A 17,442-nucleotide genomic window follows, 5' to 3' on the forward strand; every position below is an offset into this window, starting at 1 on the left:
CAGACAGAAAGCATGCTGCATTACAAATAACAGACACTAGGTGGCAGCAGTAACAATGGTTGCAGACGGCTCTTCTCTATGGCTTCCGGCAAACTTCAGTGACACTTCTCTCTGCACTGTGTGATGACAGCAAGGCCCAGCTCAGAAAAGTCTGCGGTCCAGGGGTTGGGGACCCCTGCACTAGGTGGCCCGATAATTTGGGAAGTCAGGGCATACTGTGCATGTGCGGCCTGGCCACGGGAGCACAATGGGGGAGTGCATACGACCAGACTGTGCTAACTTCCAATATTACCAGGCCATCTAGAGGTGAATCCAGGCAGCGGCGGACAATGGTGAGGGACCCATCAGCCTGAGGGGGCTTTTATGCATGAACCAAGCTTTTCTCTGGAACAAATGTACATTTTTTTTGTCTCAGGTACATTTTTAAGAACAATCACTGCAAATATTTTTTAAAATGAAAAAAGACCACTTTACTTACGGTAAAGTCTTTTCCAGTAGTCATGAGGACAGCACCCCTGGATGAGACCTGTCTCCCTCCCCACTGTGGACAGGAAACTGTTAAAAGAAGAATTTGCATAAGCAATAGGCAGCCACATATAAGATACTACACCTGACACAGTACCTCAGTTAATAAAAAGATGACACGGACATTTAATGATGCTTACACAAACTTATTTCTCTTTCCTACCCAAATAAGGGCGGGTTGCAGGGGTGCTGTCCTCATGACTACTGGAAAAGACTTTACCGTAAGTAAAGTGGTCTTTCCCAGAACGTCATTTCGGACAGCACCCCTGGATGAGACGATATACAAGAGTTAAAACCTTAGGGTGGGACCACAGCTTGCAAAACTTTCCTTCTGAAGGATAACCCTGCAGAGGCAGATACATTAAGGCGATAGTGCTTTACAAACGTATTGTGACTTGACCAGGTCGCAGCTCTGCAGATCTGATCTATAGAGGCCCCTGCCCTCTCTGCCCAGGAAGTCGAAATTCCTCTTGTGGAATGAGCCATGATAGAATTGAATTGCTTCCCCTGTGTCTAATATGCTAATGAAATAGCCCAAACAAATTTATAATCTGTGTAGGATTTAATTAAGGAAGATTTCTCCCAATTAATGATCCAACCTAGATCTTGTAGTAAGACTTGTCGTAACAATCTGATCTCTTACCGAATTGGGAGATGTCCACCAAAACAGAAAATCAAGGTAACCCAAAATGTTAACCTTTCTCTGTCTAAGTGTAGCCAGAACCCCAGACATTACCTTCATAAACAACCCTGGAGCTGAGGATAATCCGAAGGGCAAAGCATTAAACTGATACATTCTTACCTCTTCCTCCATCTGGATGGCAAACCTTAAGCATTATTGAGAAGACAGGTAATTGAAGATACGCATGTTTTCAGTCTAGAAAGGCTAGGAAATCGTCCTTCTGTAAAAGATGAATAATAGATCAAATCCATCCTGAATTTTCTGTATTTTACCTTCTGGTTTAGACTCTTTAAATTTAGTATGAACTGATAATTTCCCTGTAGCTCCTTTACTAGAAAAAACACAGGGCAATAGAATCCCTGTCCTCTGACATTTCGGTACTTCTCGAATTACCCTTTTTTTTTTTTTTTTTTTTTCTTTCTAAACAGGGAAAGGACTTTCGATTGTAGGGCTGAAAACTTTAATTGGTCCTGCAAGCGGGGAGTAATGCAAAAGCTCTTAAAAGGAGGCTGGCTGCACTCTATTCTGTATCCCTCCAAAAAAACCACCTTAAAGGCTCTTTCCCACTAAGACGTTGCGTTAGATGCGACGGTAAGGTCACATAACGTGCCCCCAGCGCAACGCATGTGAGCTTTGAAGGTGGATGCTATTTAGAGCCACGTTATGCGTCTCCTGATGGGTCTGTGATGCGTACTTTTTGACGCATACTATCGGACGAAAACGGCAGATGCGGCAAAGACTGTGGAGACCACGTGATCGGAAAACTCCGCATCACGTGGTCCTGCCAGCCAATAAGCGGTCGCTCCAGGAAGTTAACACTGCAGTGCATATTAATAAGTCATGTGGATGGCCACAACAGCGGACTCTCCCCTCCTCTCCTGCAAGAAAAAACAAAAAACACACATTATTGAGCATATGCAAACAGTCTAATGCGGCTAAAACCGTGTATAACGCACAGCATGATGCACTTTCTTTAGACGTCCAGCGTTACAGTGTAACACAATGTGGGCACTGTGAACAGCCCATTGATTTTTCATTACTGTGAGCTGGGCTGCGTTACAAGCTGCTCTAACCTGCGCCTGTAACGTCCCACTGTGAAAGAAGCCTAAATAACCAATATTTTGTGCACTGTAGTTGCCATGTTTTGAAATTTGCAATTCTCCATCTCACTGGAATACTAGCGTCATTGCTTATCTGACTTCTTAGTAAAAGTGAAGTTGGACTTAGGGCCGGTTCACATTACAAACGCGGACGGCCACGCATGCGGAACGCAACGCGTACGACGTTGCGTGGCTGATCCTATCACTGAAAAGTGAATGGGACAGCCGCGCGGTTTTTGCTAAATCTGCGTGCAGCATGCGTTCCCGGACCGCACAGGTCCGGAACGCATGCAGTGTGAACATCAGACAGTGCACTCTATGCACTGTCTGATGTCGCGTGTGTTGGCCTTCTGCACGCGTTTCCAAAACGCAGCTGGAAACGTGTGCAGTCTGAACAGGCCCTTAGGCTTCTGTGACTTGTAGAGAGCCCATCTCCTGCCCTTAGAGGACTAGGGATCTGACTTATTCTTTTGAAAAGGTCCTTTCTTAAAGGAATACTATCAATACCCAAGTGTTCTAAAATGACAATGTACAAATAATGTCTAAGTAGCTGTGTAAACATTTCCCTACCTTTCATGTTAAATATCAGAGGCAAAAGCTGTAATTTACTGAGGGTAGGATTAGCTATATTGGGACAAATCAATTGCAGAAGGGGTGTCTGCTTCAATGCACAGCCAGAGTTGCATATCGGACTACAGAAAGCAAATAAACAAACTCTGAAAGCATTTTGATAACAGTAAACAAAGAGGTTGCTACTAAAAATGTATACACCAGTACTTAGCAACACTTCCCAAACAATTCCTGTGTCAATTGAAAATATGTGAATCGATAGAATTCCTTTTTTTTTTTTTTTTTTTTTTTAACATGTGTGTCTGCCGTTCTGTCTAGAGGGTTGTCTAACTGACTCAAACAGCAGACCCCCTTCACAAGGTACACCACATAACTTGATTTTGAAGAATTGTCATCATTCCAAGTTTTTACCCATACATCTCTTCTGGCTGAATTAACTAATGCCGTAGTTCTGGCCATAAGTTTAACCGTATCATCTGAAGCGTCCACTAGATAATTGGAAGCATTACAAACTTTAGGGAAATCATTCAAAATTTCCCAGAAATCCTCAAAAAAGTAGGTCAGTTTTGTTTGATACCCTTGAAAAATATGGATCTAATTTAGGTGGGGTTCCCAAAAACCCTGATCTTCAGGAGAAAAACAACATTTAGATAATGATCTGGGCCAAAAAAAAACCTTTTCCTAGGATTATCCCACTCCTTAATCCTAATCTTAAAAGTAGAATGGACTGGAATAAACCGAGAATGAGGATCCGCCAAACTCTCATACATTTGATCCAAAGGTGTCAAAGATTTCTGCTCAGACTTAATACCTATTAGTAAGTCTTTCATTAATTCAGGAAAAAACATTGCGGTTAGGGCTCTTTTCCACTATGAAATGCGATCGCAACAACATTTGCGATCCCAATCGTACTTCAATTTCCACTATGCGATTGCGCTACTATACTTCTAGTACAGCTCAATTGCATACAATGCAGGAGGATGACGATTGTGCTTTGTCCAAATCGCATCGCAATCAGATTGCACTAATGGAAATTGTTGCTGCAGTTTCCATTAGTTTAACGTACCTCGTGATCAGAATCAAATCTTAACTCGCAGGGTAATGAAAAAAAGGCCCTTAGTCAGTTTTACTCCTCCTAGTTTGATACATTTTCTCTGTGCAGAGAGAGTTACTATAAAGGAGGCAGCCCCAGCATTCCTTTACATGTGCATTTTTGTTTAAATTGCCTCTTCTTGCCCTGAATCTGTCTAGTTCTTTTAAACAATCTATTTAATTGCTGCAGCTTAGAAGAACTTCAAGAATGTTACACATGCAGGCTTTCTGATGTGAAATTTATCTGAAAACAGGTACCTAAGGGGTTAAAAACACAGCCTGGGTATTCTGGGATGCAGTTTGTTCTGCTCTCACTGCAGCTGCCCAGGAGGACTGTCTCTCTATTAGCTTGCCTGTTATTGCTGGCTTATTGCCTTCTCTAAACAGCCAGGGTTTCTCTGCTCACATTTGCCTGCTTTAATTTTTATGAATTAACCTTCAGTGACCTGTGTGATAATCTCCACACAAGGTGTTAATTTCCCGCACCTGCTCAGGAATTATAGATTTTCATGCGGACACAGGTTTTATGAATGCACACTAAATGGTGGGTAAAGTCAGCTGTTTTGAGCATTACCGCATGCAGGAATGCTCAATAAATAGAGGCCTATGTCTCTTGGAAGCAGGAGGCATAGTTAGAGGTGCAGACAACATAGGAGATGATGGATTAGCTATAACAGGTAGATAAGCCATAGCAGTACTAGTCCCAGGCCCATCTGAAGCAGCTGAGGCGGTAGAAGCAATAGCAGAATCTATAATTTCCTATTGCTGTGGACCTTCTCTGTACAATACTGGCACCATTTCCATTCAGAGTTGCCAATCCATGCTGACTGGACTGAGTAGAAGATTTTTCAGACTTTTCAACCTTCTCAGTCTTATGTCTTTTGGGTATAAAACATAATAAACGATAGCTAGCCATTAGACAAATCCCTCTATACATAACGTACATCCAGCCAAGCAGAAGAAACATAATCACATCTACTTGCCAGAGAGGGATCCTGGGCAGATTCAGCAGATTGTGCAGGAGCTGACCCAGAGGCGTCCTCCATGATCCCAGCCACAAACCAAAGTGCATCATGGACTCTACAAACTTATAGCTGTGCTGCTGATTTGATGCAGCTGATCCAATTATGTATGCGGCCCCTGCCGGCTAAGCATATGCTTAATCAGCTTCTTACCTTAAGGAATCAGCTGTATGCCGATTCCTAATCACCGCCGCCCGGCTCAGACTTCAGATCACGCGGGACGCCAGCGCGTGACTACCTCCGGTTCAACCGGAAGTGAACTCTCTCCAATGCACGCACATGCGCGCATAAAGTTGCTGCCTCCGATGGAGAAGCCTCCTCCACGCTGCAGGGCTCCTGACTGTTCACTGAACAGCGCTGCTTGGAGCCCTGGAAAACGCTGCCCCTGCCGCCTGACATGGATGGCACTCCTGGAGACCTCTCCCATGCATCCCGTCCGGGACAGGAAACTAAACTGAGGTACTGTGTCAGGTGTAGTATCTTATATGTGGCTGCCTATTGCTTATGCAAATTCTTCTTTTAACAGTTTCCTGTCCACAGTGGGGAGGGAGACAGGTCTCATCCAGGGGTGCTGTCCGAAATGACGTTCTGGGAAATACAAACACAAGCATTTATTTTTTTCCTATGTCGCTGTCACAGATGGCAATGAAAATCTAACAGATCGGTCAGGTTTTGGACTAGTCCATCTCCTCATGGGGGATTCTCAGTAATTTATTTACGCTGCAGTTGCTCAGTCCAACTGCCAAACTAGTGTACAAACCAGTAGGGAAGCAGGCTGACATCTTTGTATAGATACTTTCCAGAGAGCGCTTTTGTGGAGACCAAAGATAATATTGAGAATCCCCTATGAGGAAATGGGCTAGTCCAAAACCGGTCAGCTTTTTGCTACCTATTTTAAGTGACAGCAACATAGGGAAAAAATACATTTATAGTGCGTTTTACTTTGGGAGAAATGTACATTTTGTATGTTGGTATTTTAAATGTTAAAATTTTTCACGCTAGTGGTTCTTTAAATGTTTTGCTCCAGGCCTGCTGCAAAGTAACATACATTTTCAATATCTTAGAGATCTATAAATAAAATATTTTTAAGAATCACTTTTGGAAATATATTTTATTTCATGAGTAAGAGCAAATGCAATATCAAAGTAAAATCAGAAATGTTATAAACGGGACAAAGAAGGAATTGCAAAATACATTCACTCTATGGATATAGCTAGGAGCTGTTTGGCCAGTCACTATATTGTAGGTCTATAGGTTACTCACAGCCCCCTCCTGCTCGCATCCTACCAATTCAATTGTTAAAAGGGCTTCTCGGTTAAGCTAAAAGGGGAAACGTTTCCATAAAAATAAACAGGCATATAGACACATTTTAGATTAGAAAGTGCAATCTATTACCGACTGTAGACATAAAAGAGAAATACAGAAACATTATTTCAGCTAAACATTAACCTCACCAATGTGAAAGAAAAAAAAGTAACAAACAGCCTGAAAAAAATTATATATGTGTTCATTGTTCTCCATCTCCCTACCAGGCATTCTATACAGACACCCATTCATCAGTGTTTCTAAGGTAAGACTTCCCAGGCGGGTTTTGCCGTAATCAACCAATGAGATTCCTCCGTTCATGTTCCCGTTGTACACTTGCACAGAGAGAATGGGAAGACCCACAGGGACTAGTCAATTCTCAGTAAGCCTCATGTTAATGGGAGCAGGAAGTATACAGTTGCCAAGGGCAACAAAAATGCAAGAATTCTATTGGCTGCTCCAGGGTAACTGCACACGTCTTTGTAAAGCTTCCCGTTTCTTTCATTTGTACAATGGGAGCATGATGCTGTAGGCATCAACCACTGAGAATTTCCCTCCAGCCCACTGATAATTATGGCCCATCGTACTGCTACTCCATGGCAGGGACAAGCTTATGATGGAGTGCAGTGATTGAATGAAGGCTCCCAAATGCTTGTAAACAAAGTATGTAGGTTCAAGAGGCAGCCTGGACCAGCGTCAAGTCCAACTGTGTTGTCATGGTAACTATCTACCTGCTCCAAGATCACTGCAGGCCTCTGTGTGTTGTCAAAGTAACCAGCAGATGCTTTACGCTCAATGTCTTACCTGATATAAAAAAGGACAGATGGATTCTGACCAGCTGCTATCAGCAACAAGTTTTCCTTCAGGTTTTACATGTAAAATACAACTGATTTAATGCGGCCTTTACTGAACAGCTGTGCAAAGTAAATCAGCACCCATGTAAATTAAAAGGAGACCGGTCATAGAAGTGAGAGAAAGAATGGAACAGAGGACAATTGCTCCCTCCCAGGGATATTAAACCCAAGGAAAGCAGGTTATGGGTAGTGATGCCAAAACCAATCCACTTTCACAGCGCCAAAAGCATAACTTGGCATAGGACCTCAGCTGTGGTGGCTTCTATGGCAGAAAGGAGCGGACATTTCTCCAAGTGCGGTGAGAATAACAGAGTGCCTACAAGGAGAGCAATTCAGGTTCATTTGACTTTGAGTAGTGCAGGAGGGAGTTAATCCCACTCTTGAAGTTTTACTGCTATTTATGTCCCTAATGGTGACATAATTCCCGAGATCTCCAGGTTTATAAAGCCCAAGTTAACATGTCAAAAAAGAACAAAGCAAATTATCCAACTAATCATGTTGGTTAGCTTAAATTGTATAACCTTTTGAGACTGAACTTTCCAATTTCAGACACCCATTATGTAGATTACTTGCCTATCTATCTGAACAAATGAAGACCTCCAATACCTAGGTAGTTTCCGATTAGCACATGGAGGTCTTGAAGGGAACCAAGCACCACTTTTTTCCCTGGTTTCTAATGGCTATAGGAGCTGCCATGTTACCCCCATCCCCTTCTAGCTGCCCATTATTTATCCAGGGGAAGTTATGAAGATAGCATCTGTGACTTCTCTAAACTCTTTGAAGCACAGTGTCCTATGTCCCCACCCCAAAACTTTTGTTATCCGTCTCCTAATGTGTGCAATAAAATCCTTTCCTTTTCCTTATCTGCCCAAAACTTCTGCAGGTCTGACAGGCCTCAGAAGAAAGGTAATAAAACCTTCTGCTAAACCTTAAAATGTAAAGAAAAAAATGTAAAATTGAAGTTTTTTTTTTTCATTAACGAGTCACATTGTTGGCATGTGTATTTCATGTGCTATTGAGATGCTCTGGGTGCTTAAAATGGTGCTTGGTTCACTTTAAAGGTACTCACTTCCTGTGAGCTACAAGTGCCACCTCTTCATGTGATATGTAATCTGACACCTATTGTACTTCCTACTTTGGGCGTCACATGGTCACACCTCATAGTCCCTTCCTGCAACTGAATTCAGATAGGAGAAGCAGCAGTTTACATTGCAGTTTCAGATACATTTGGCCCATGAAAATGCATTCAGTCCACAGATATGCTTCTACGGTTTATAGTTGCTTATTATCCTGACTGCTGTTAGAATTTGCCTTGATCAGTTTTGAGTTGACCTGGGCTTTTATACGCATCACGCTTCCTTAAGATTCCAATTCAGAAACAGCAATAAAACTTGCTTGGTGTGGTTTTCTTTTCCCATTCTACAAAAAAAAGAATGTAGATGATGCTGTCTTTACTTATGTAGTAGATATTTTCTTACTTCCTGTCAGGATAGGAAGTGAGGTAAGTTTTTGTACATGGCGTTACAGACAAACCAAAGTGCGCCCAACTCCTTTCCATCATTTCAAAACTACAGTAAAAATCATCCTTGGAACTCGGCAGAGACTTACAATTTTTAGCATGGAGCAGAAGATTCTCCACTCACTGAGGAAGGGATAGAAATGTAACCAGTCAGCTGCAGGATAATTAAAGGACCACTGTCACGAAAAACGTAAACTTCATGTGTATAAATGTACTTTTGTTCCAGAGAAAAGCTTGGTTCATGCATAAAAAGGTGTCCAGTCCTGTCAGTTTGGACAGATGGCATCAGTTTTGCATGTGTTTCTATAAGAAAACGGATACAAAACTGACAGGTCTAGAATTGTACACCTTTTATGTGTGAACACAGCCATAGAAACACAAACAAAACTAATACCAACTGTCAAAAACTGACAGGACAGGGCACATTTTTATGTGTGAACCAAGCCTAAATCTGTACATTTCTAGTACAGCCCAGTCCTGTCAGTTTTGTATCAGTTCTCTTTTACCTGACTGGACAGGAGATGTACAGCTTTTATGTGTGAACACACGCCTATGGCTGTGTTCACACAAAAAAGGTGTACATGTCCGGTCCAGTCAGGTAAAACTGATGCAAAACCAACAGAACAGGACTGAACCGGAAACATACAGATTTATGTGTGAACCAAACCTAAAATGCATTATAAATTTGTTTTTTTCCTACTCCGTTATCACTTATAATAGCTTATAAAACTCTGTCAGATCTGACAGGTTTTGAACTAATCATGGGGAGTTTTCAGAGGCAACTTTATTTTCCAAAGCACTTAATTTATGGTAATTGCTCAGTCAAACTGCCAAATATTGTGCAAGCGAGAAGGGAGGCAGGCTGGCATCTTTGTAAAGATCCTTTTTAGGGAATGCTTTTGTAGAAAATAAAGAAGATACTGAGAATCCCCCTAAGTGGAAATGGTCTTGTCCAAAACCTGTCGAGTCTGTCAGATTTTAAATGCTTACTGTAAGTGATAGCAACATAGGAGAAAAGTAATTTATGGTGCATTTTACTCTGGGAGACATGTACCTCTTATACACATACATTTCAACTTTTACAATTTTCCGCAATAGTGGTCTTTTAACTGACCTGCAATCAGCTAGTGACTGTGATTGGTTAGATTTGTCTCCCTTCCACGAATAAGAAATACAAAAATAAGGGTAACCAAAGCTGTGCCATTTAATTTCTAGCATGTCACAAACCTAAAAATGAATCTGATTGGTTGACACAATTAAATACAAGATTAACAGATTCAATGACTGGAAGTGTGCGCTGCCAATAAGAAACCAATAACCCACATAGCACAAGCCCGTGCCGTCACTTAATAGAACTGCTTTATGTACATATTTACCGACAGAGGAATACAGAAGTGAACACACATAGTGAATCTGTGTACGAATTGTATGCACTGTATATTTCAGAATCTGTATAAATATAGCCACATGACATACTGACTACGTATTTATACATAAATATCACTCCAATTCATAAGAATCGTTGCATTCATTCTCTCGTTTGGATACAGCAAGCTAACATTTCAGCCCCATTCAAGAGAAAAAGAAAAATAGAGATATATATGGAGTCTGCTATATTTGCCACACTTTAGGCTAGCTGAGCTAACTGTGCCACTAGGGGGAGCTGTTTGGCATTAACAGGCTAGTACAGGTGATAGTGGTGGGATCTCAGGTACACAGCACTAAAAGCCTGCTATGCTGCAAAGTCACAAGGCATCCAATAGAGAAAACAGGAGAATGAATGCGAACCACTGCAGAAAGAAGCAATGGAGTCCGATATTCGTAGACAGCGCGAGCGTGCGAAGCTACAATCCGGCGTCCCTTGATGAAGAGCGTCTCACAATTGCACGCAGGCCAGCCAGACGCTGGGGGGAGGGTGACAGATCTGATATTGGAGTGAAAAGGGAACGAGTTGTAGCCGTATTGTAAGATCGGGCAAACTGGAGCTCTGACCGTTTTCAGTCCGTTAATCCAAATGCACGTTCCAGGCAGAGAGATAATCAGGGGAAGAGAAAGAGAGAGAGATATGCCGAGTCCATTCCTGTGTCCCCTCCCCCTTCACACCCCCCGCATATGTACACCCAACTCAGACAGGTGATCAGTCTCTGCAGCTAGCGGGCAATCTACACAGCAGCCCAGTTTTCTAGTTCTCGCATATCGTCGTCATCCTCCTCTTGCTTTTTCTTGACTGTAAAAAAACAAAACAAAGAGGAATTACTTTAGATATCACTTTCACATTAAACTTATACCATAGATCAACACGGTCAATATTGGAAACACATGATCAGCTTTACAAACTACAGTGTTTCCCCAAAAATAAGACACTGTCTTATATTCATTTTTCTCCCAAAAGATATACTAGGTCTTATTTTCGAGGAGGGCTTATAATTCTGAGGGGTGACACTACTGTATGTGCCCCCCCTGTAGTCAGATGTGCCCCCCCCCCCCCCCCATAGTCAGATGTGTCCCCAGCATGTAACACACCTCCACGATCCCCAGTGGCACTCCAGGCCAGTATAGCCATTCCCTCCCTCTGCAGAGTGGCGATCGGAGCATTACCGATAAAGCAAAAGAAAAACCCACCGGCTTCCGACGTACCAGCATAAACATCTCTCCTCAGCAGCGCCCGGCTTCCTCTCTGACAACGGCGGCTCTTGTCATGTGACACACGCACGTCCAGGCGCGTGAGGTGACATGCGTGCATCGCATGACAAGAACAGTCGTTGTCAAGGAGAGGAAGGCGGGCGCTGCCGAGGAGAGATGTTAACGCTGGCACGTCGGAAGCTGGTGAGTTTTTTTTTTGCTTTATCTGCAATGCTCCGCTCGACACTCTGCAGAGGGAGGGAGCGAAGTGGGGGACTTTGGCCGGCCATTAGGTCTTATTTTCAGGGGATGTCTTATATTTCAAGCTTGCTTGAAATATAAGCTAGGTCTTATTTTCGGAGGAGGTACTATTTTCAGGGAAAGACGGTACAAGTGTGTGAAAATAATTGCAACTCTGTCAAAGTAAACTAAGCACCATAACAGTAAAGTGTATACACACAAATCTCCCATTGAGGTTTGGTAACGCTGTGGGCTGTTGGAAAAGGGACAGCAAGCATGTAATTAACTTTGGGGGGCTTTATCCGGTCTGCTGCTGCTGCTGCCGTCACCTGCTCTGTTAACCTGCCCCTAGTTCCACGACCGCAGGGGAGAAACGCTGGTATACAGATCTGAGCCCCGGCAGAGGCATATGGGGCACTGCAGTGCAACAGACCAATGGGAATCCTTCCTCCACATGGGAGGTACCTCAATTGGTACACCACTCAGTGAACCAATGAGGTACCTCCCTTGGAAAAGAGGATTCCCATTGGTCTGTGGTAATCCAATGGTGTGCCCCATGCATCTGTCAGGCTTCTGATATGTATAGCGGCGCTTCTCCTATGCAGTGTACCCAGAGGCGGTGCCAGCAGTGGCCCTATCAGGAATGAGAGTGGAGGGCATTTCCTCCATTTTACTCTGGCTGATTATGTGAGCACTAGCCATACAACATCCTAACATCAGGAAGCCGGTGGGATCTCCGGCACACGAGACACTCACCTGGCTTTGCGGGTAGAGAAGCTGCAGGCACATTGGGGAGCGGCACGGTTTCTGGACCATGGACCTCCAGAAGATTCTTGTCTAATTCTTCCTGTTCAAGTTCTTCCAACTCAGCCATCAGTTCATCCTGGAAAGACAAGCGGGAGAGTCATCAGGAAGGGCCAACACAGAAATAGCTGCTTATTTACCACAAATCAAACCAACTCATCTATCAAAGGATGTGCAATGTCTTTCAGTGCATGAATCAATTCATAAAATTTTCTATTAGAGAAAAAATACCAAAGTCTAACATTCCAAGCAAATCTGAACTAAAATTATAATTAACTTGTGGGATAAAGTACGGTACTTACAACAAAACCTCTTTGTGCTGCTCATTGCCTCAAGGGTCCCCCAATTCCATTTCCTCCTGGAAACTCACTGAGGTTGTGAAGAAGCCCAACTAAACAGGTCATCTAAACTTGTCCTGTTACAGAGTGTGCACGGATTGGGATTTGCACATGCCCAGTGTCTATGTAGTTGTGCATGGCAATTGGCGCTTCTGCTCATCAATATTCAACTAAATGGGCAGGTATATATTAACGTTATGTAGAATGGGATCGGGAATGACACTGAAGACAATGAGCAGCAATATGCTCTTTTGTAGTAGGTACTCTATCACGCAGGTCATTTCATTTTACATTTTTCATGCAAATAGCCCTTAAAGGACACCTGCAGTGAGAGGGATATGGAGGCTGCCATGTTTATTTCCTTTTAAATAACACCAGTTGCCTGGCAGCCCTGCTGATCATCTGCCTCTAATATTTTTAGCCAAAGTCCCTGAACAAGCATGCGGCAGATCAGGTGTTTGACATTATTGTCAGATCTAACAAGATTAGCTGCATGCTTGTTTCTGGTGTTATGCAGAGTCTACTGCAGCCAAATAGACCAGCGGGGCCACTGGTATTGTTTAACAGGAAATAAATGTCAGCCCTCATTCTTCTCACTTCAGTTGTCCTTTAAGTGAGCCTGTGGTGAAGCTATGTGTAAAAAACAGATACCTAAGAGGGAAGCCTCTGGATCCTGCAGCAGCTTCCCACATCCTCTTCACTCCTAGCGCGGCTCACCAGGACCCTCCTAACGATTGTGACCATGCTTCTCTTCATGCACGAGTGTGGTTGTTATGCTGCACACGCGTGAGCACGACCATGCCTGGGCAGAACCTCAGAGCCACTCATGTATCTCTTCATGCACGAGTGTGGTTATGCTGCACACGCGTGAGCACAACCATGCCTGGGCAGTATCTAAGAGCCCCTCATGTATCTCTTCATGCACGAGCGTGGTTATGCTGCACACGCGTGAGCACAACCATGCCTGGGCAGTATCTCACAGCCACTCAATGAGCAGCTCTGGCTTACTGCGCAGGCATACTCGCATAGGAGCAGTGCGGCTGTGCTCCAGCAAGAAGAGAAACTATCTTGCAGCCAGTAATCTGACAAATTCTTGCAAGATTACTTTCGGGAGGCCCCGTCGCAGCAATGGTGGGGACAAGAGGACGTGGGAAACCTCTGCAGGATCCAGAGACTTTCTCTTCTTGGGCATCTTTGTGTGACTAGGCCGCAGCCTGGATTACACAGCTGTAGTTGTCGCTGAGCTCATCAGTGTCAGCCCAGTGCAGGGTTATCCTGGGCTGACCTCAGCATATAAATTGGACATGACAAATGGCTGCTCACTAAATGGGCTTTCTGGAGCAGTGTGCTCACACAGCGTTACAGCAGCCCTGACAACACAATCAGCAGCCTGCCTGCAGTTACAATGTGTCCAGAACGCAAGCCACTGAGAGTCACAAATGGGTTTTACTTCAAGTGCTGGCTAAAGTGTAACTCCAATTATACAGGCCAGCATTGCGATAAATGTAGCCAGGCATGTAAGCTATTATGACTAGATATGGTTTTGATTGTGTCCTGAAACTAGTGATCCCCAAATACTGTACAAATCTCTGTGGTCTGACCCCTTTCCCTGCCTGCATATCCTCTGAATAGAGCAAGTCTGAGGAAACCTCCTCTAGATTCAGCTCTGCATGTGTTATCTCTGTGGCATATGTTATTGGTTACTCCCTGAGATTAGAGTACGAAACAATCCTCTTAAAGCAGACCGGAACTAAGAACTTACTCTCAGCTCTAAAAGATAAGCAACAGCATAATAACCTTTAAAGAAATACATTTTCTTGCTACAGCTTATACGGCTCCTTTAGAGATGCTGCCCGGTTTCTTCCTGGTATTCTGGGAGCACAGAAAGGGTTAACCTCCCGTGTTTACATGTTAGCTCACAACTCTGCAGACTTGGCACAGAGCTGACAACTCAAATTACTCATTAAGTGCAGATAAAGGAGAATGAGAGAGGCTGTTCTCTATAAACACATGCAGGGTGGGCATAGGGTGGATTTCCCTGTTCTCCTTTGCTCCTGTGAAAGAGTTCAGGTCCGCTTTAAGATGAAATGCCACAGCGCCACCTTTCAGCTTTATGGGGAATAACTAGAAAAAGTCTATGATCAAACCAAAAACACTTAATATGTATTATGAATACTGCTATGTTTTGGGATATACAAGCATATGTGTTCCCTTCGGGGGGGAACACAGATCATCTTTAATGTTTACATTTTTGGAATTGAGGAAGAAGGGGGGGGGGGGGGATGAAAATCTCAAAAAGCACACAGTGACCTTTGAAGGATCATCAGCATTAAAGTGTACTGATCCAATTATCACCACTGTCGTTTGTTTGTTTTTAAACCCTGCCAAATGTTGGCAACCTTTACATATATTGTATCCTAATAAAAGTGGTATAAACCACATATAAAGCCAGTGCCTAACTAAGCAGCTACATTTGCTTCCACTTAGGATGCATTAACAGAATAAACAACGCTGACTGTTTACGATGCAAGTCAATTAAACTAACTCCACGCTGCTTTAGAATACCTTACTTAACAAGAGCAATAATGAAATGCATGGCCAAATGTTATGCATAAACAATGAAGATAAGTGGGGAGGGGATCTAGCGGAAGCACGTATCGCAATAAATTCACCCCCCCCCCATTGTTTATTCATAAAACTTGGTTTTATGCTTAATTGTTTTTCTCTTTGACTAATCTGTTTGGAAGTAGTGTACTGACTGTGGAGTTACTTTAATTGACTCCACAAATGCTTATTGATGTTTATAACAACATTTAACACTTTGCCTGGTCTGATGTGTTACTGCTTTGTTGCAGCTTCTGAATATTTTTTTGACAGTGCTCTTTTTGAAGGACACCTAAAGTGAGAAGTTTATGGAGGCTCTGCTGTATTTATTTCCTTTTAAACAATACCAGTTGCCTGGCAGCCCTGCTGATCTTTTTAGCTTCAGTAGTGTCTGAATCACACAAGGAACAAGCATGTAGCTAATCTTGTCAAATCTGACAATGTCAGAAACACATGATCTGCTGCATGCTTGTTCAGGGTCTAGGCCATCCCTCCGGCAGTGCTCACCCCCATCATCACTTTTTACCCCCCTCCCATCAGATGAATACACTATCCAGCATAACACTGTGTTCAAAACTGTACCCCGCAGGTCTCCTTTTTTTGTACTCCTGTTTATTAATTTGTACTCCTGTTATGCCTGTTCTATTATCTATATTTCTTATCTCTAGTTTGTGCCAAACCCAATTCCGGGCACAACCCAGTCATGCTTGGTGATTAACCACTTCACCACTGATGGGTTTTACTCCTTGAGCACCAGAGCAATTTTCACCTTTCAGCGCTCCTTTCATTCATTCATCTATAACTTTGTCATTACTTATCCCAATTAAATGAACTATCTTTTTTTTTCCGCCACCAATTAGGCTTTCTTTTGGTGGGACATTATGCCAAGAATTATTTTATTCTAAATGTGTGTTAATGGGAAAAAATTCATTATTTTTCCGTTTTCAGCCATTAGTTTTTAAATAATGCATGCTACTGCAATTAAAACCCATGAAATGTATTTGCCCATTTGTCCCAGTTATAAAACTGTTTAAATTATGTCCCTATCACAATGTTTGGCGCCAATATTTTAACCTCCTGAGCGGTATGGACGAGCTCAGCTCGTCCATCACCGCCGGAGGCTGCCGCTCAGGCCCTGCTGGGCCGATTTTTATCAAATAAAGTGCAGCACACGCAGCCGGCACTTTGCCAGCCGCGTGTGCTGCCTGATCGCCGCCGCTCTGCGGCGATTCGCCGCGAGCAGCGGCGAAAGAGGGCCCCCCTAGCCGCCTGAGCCCTGCGCAGCCGGAACAAAAAGTTCCGGCCAGCGCTAAGGGCTGGATCGGAGGCGGCTGACGTCAGCTGACGTCCATGACGTCACTCCGCTCGTCGCCATGGCGACGATCTAAGCAAAACAAGGAAGGCCGCTCATTGCGGCCTTCCTTGTTTATTATGGGCGCCGGAGGCGATCGGAAGAACGCCTCCGGAGCGCCCTCTAGTGGGCTTTCATGCAGCCAACTTTCAGTTGGCTGCATGAAATAGTTTTTTTTTAATTAAAAAAAAAACCCTCCCGCAGCCTCCCTGGCGATCTCAATAGAACGCCGAGGAGGTTAATGGAAATAAAGGTGCATTTTTTTCAGTTTTGCGTCCATCCCGAATTACAAGCCCACAGTTTATAAAGTAACAGTGTTATACCCTCTTGACATACATATTTAAAAAGTTCAGTCCCTAAGGTAACTATATTTTTTTTTTAATTGTAATTTTTTTTCTTTTTTTAATTACAAAAAATAAAATAAAAATTGGAGAGTGTGGGAGGTAAGGAGTTAATTTTTAGTGTAAAACTAATGTATTTGTATATGAAAAATGCTTTAGGCTGTAGTTTTACTATTTGGCCACAGTAACTTTTTGTTTATGCGAAGTAAGCTTGCAGGAAGTGGTATGAGGCTGGGAAACACTTTTTTTTTACAATGATCACACTGCTTCTCATAGAAGCAGCTGATCATTGCGGGGGGCTTAGATCAACGAACAGGAACGGTTTTTCCCGTTCATTGATCTCCGGGCAAGCGGGCGGCGGCGTGCGCGCGCATTAGGCGAATGGGAGCGTGGACAGCGGCGGATATCTCCATCCCTGGTGTTGACAGGGTGGCAAAAGGGACGGAGATATCCGCACCGCTGGTCGTAAAGTG

At 43.4% G+C, this 17,442-nt stretch overlaps 1 protein-coding gene across 1 annotated transcript in view; it reads right to left on the bottom strand.

Moving 5' to 3' along the window:
* Positions 1–6,083: 6,083 nt before the first annotated feature.
* Positions 6,084–17,442, bottom strand: part of CHMP4B (charged multivesicular body protein 4B) — a 36,068-nt gene continuing 24,709 nt past the window's right edge. Inside the window, exons 4-5 of the mRNA XM_068263783.1 lie at positions 12,288–12,414; positions 6,084–10,896 (exon numbers count right to left, since the gene is read on the bottom strand). Coding sequence (XP_068119884.1) covers positions 10,832–10,896; positions 12,288–12,414 — 192 coding nt within the window. The 3' untranslated portion in view covers positions 6,084–10,831. The remainder of the gene's footprint in view (positions 10,897–12,287; positions 12,415–17,442) is intronic.

Source organism: Hyperolius riggenbachi, chromosome 12, assembly GCF_040937935.1.
Source record: "Hyperolius riggenbachi isolate aHypRig1 chromosome 12, aHypRig1.pri, whole genome shotgun sequence".
In the NCBI taxonomy this organism is placed as follows: domain Eukaryota; kingdom Metazoa; phylum Chordata; class Amphibia; order Anura; family Hyperoliidae; genus Hyperolius; species Hyperolius riggenbachi.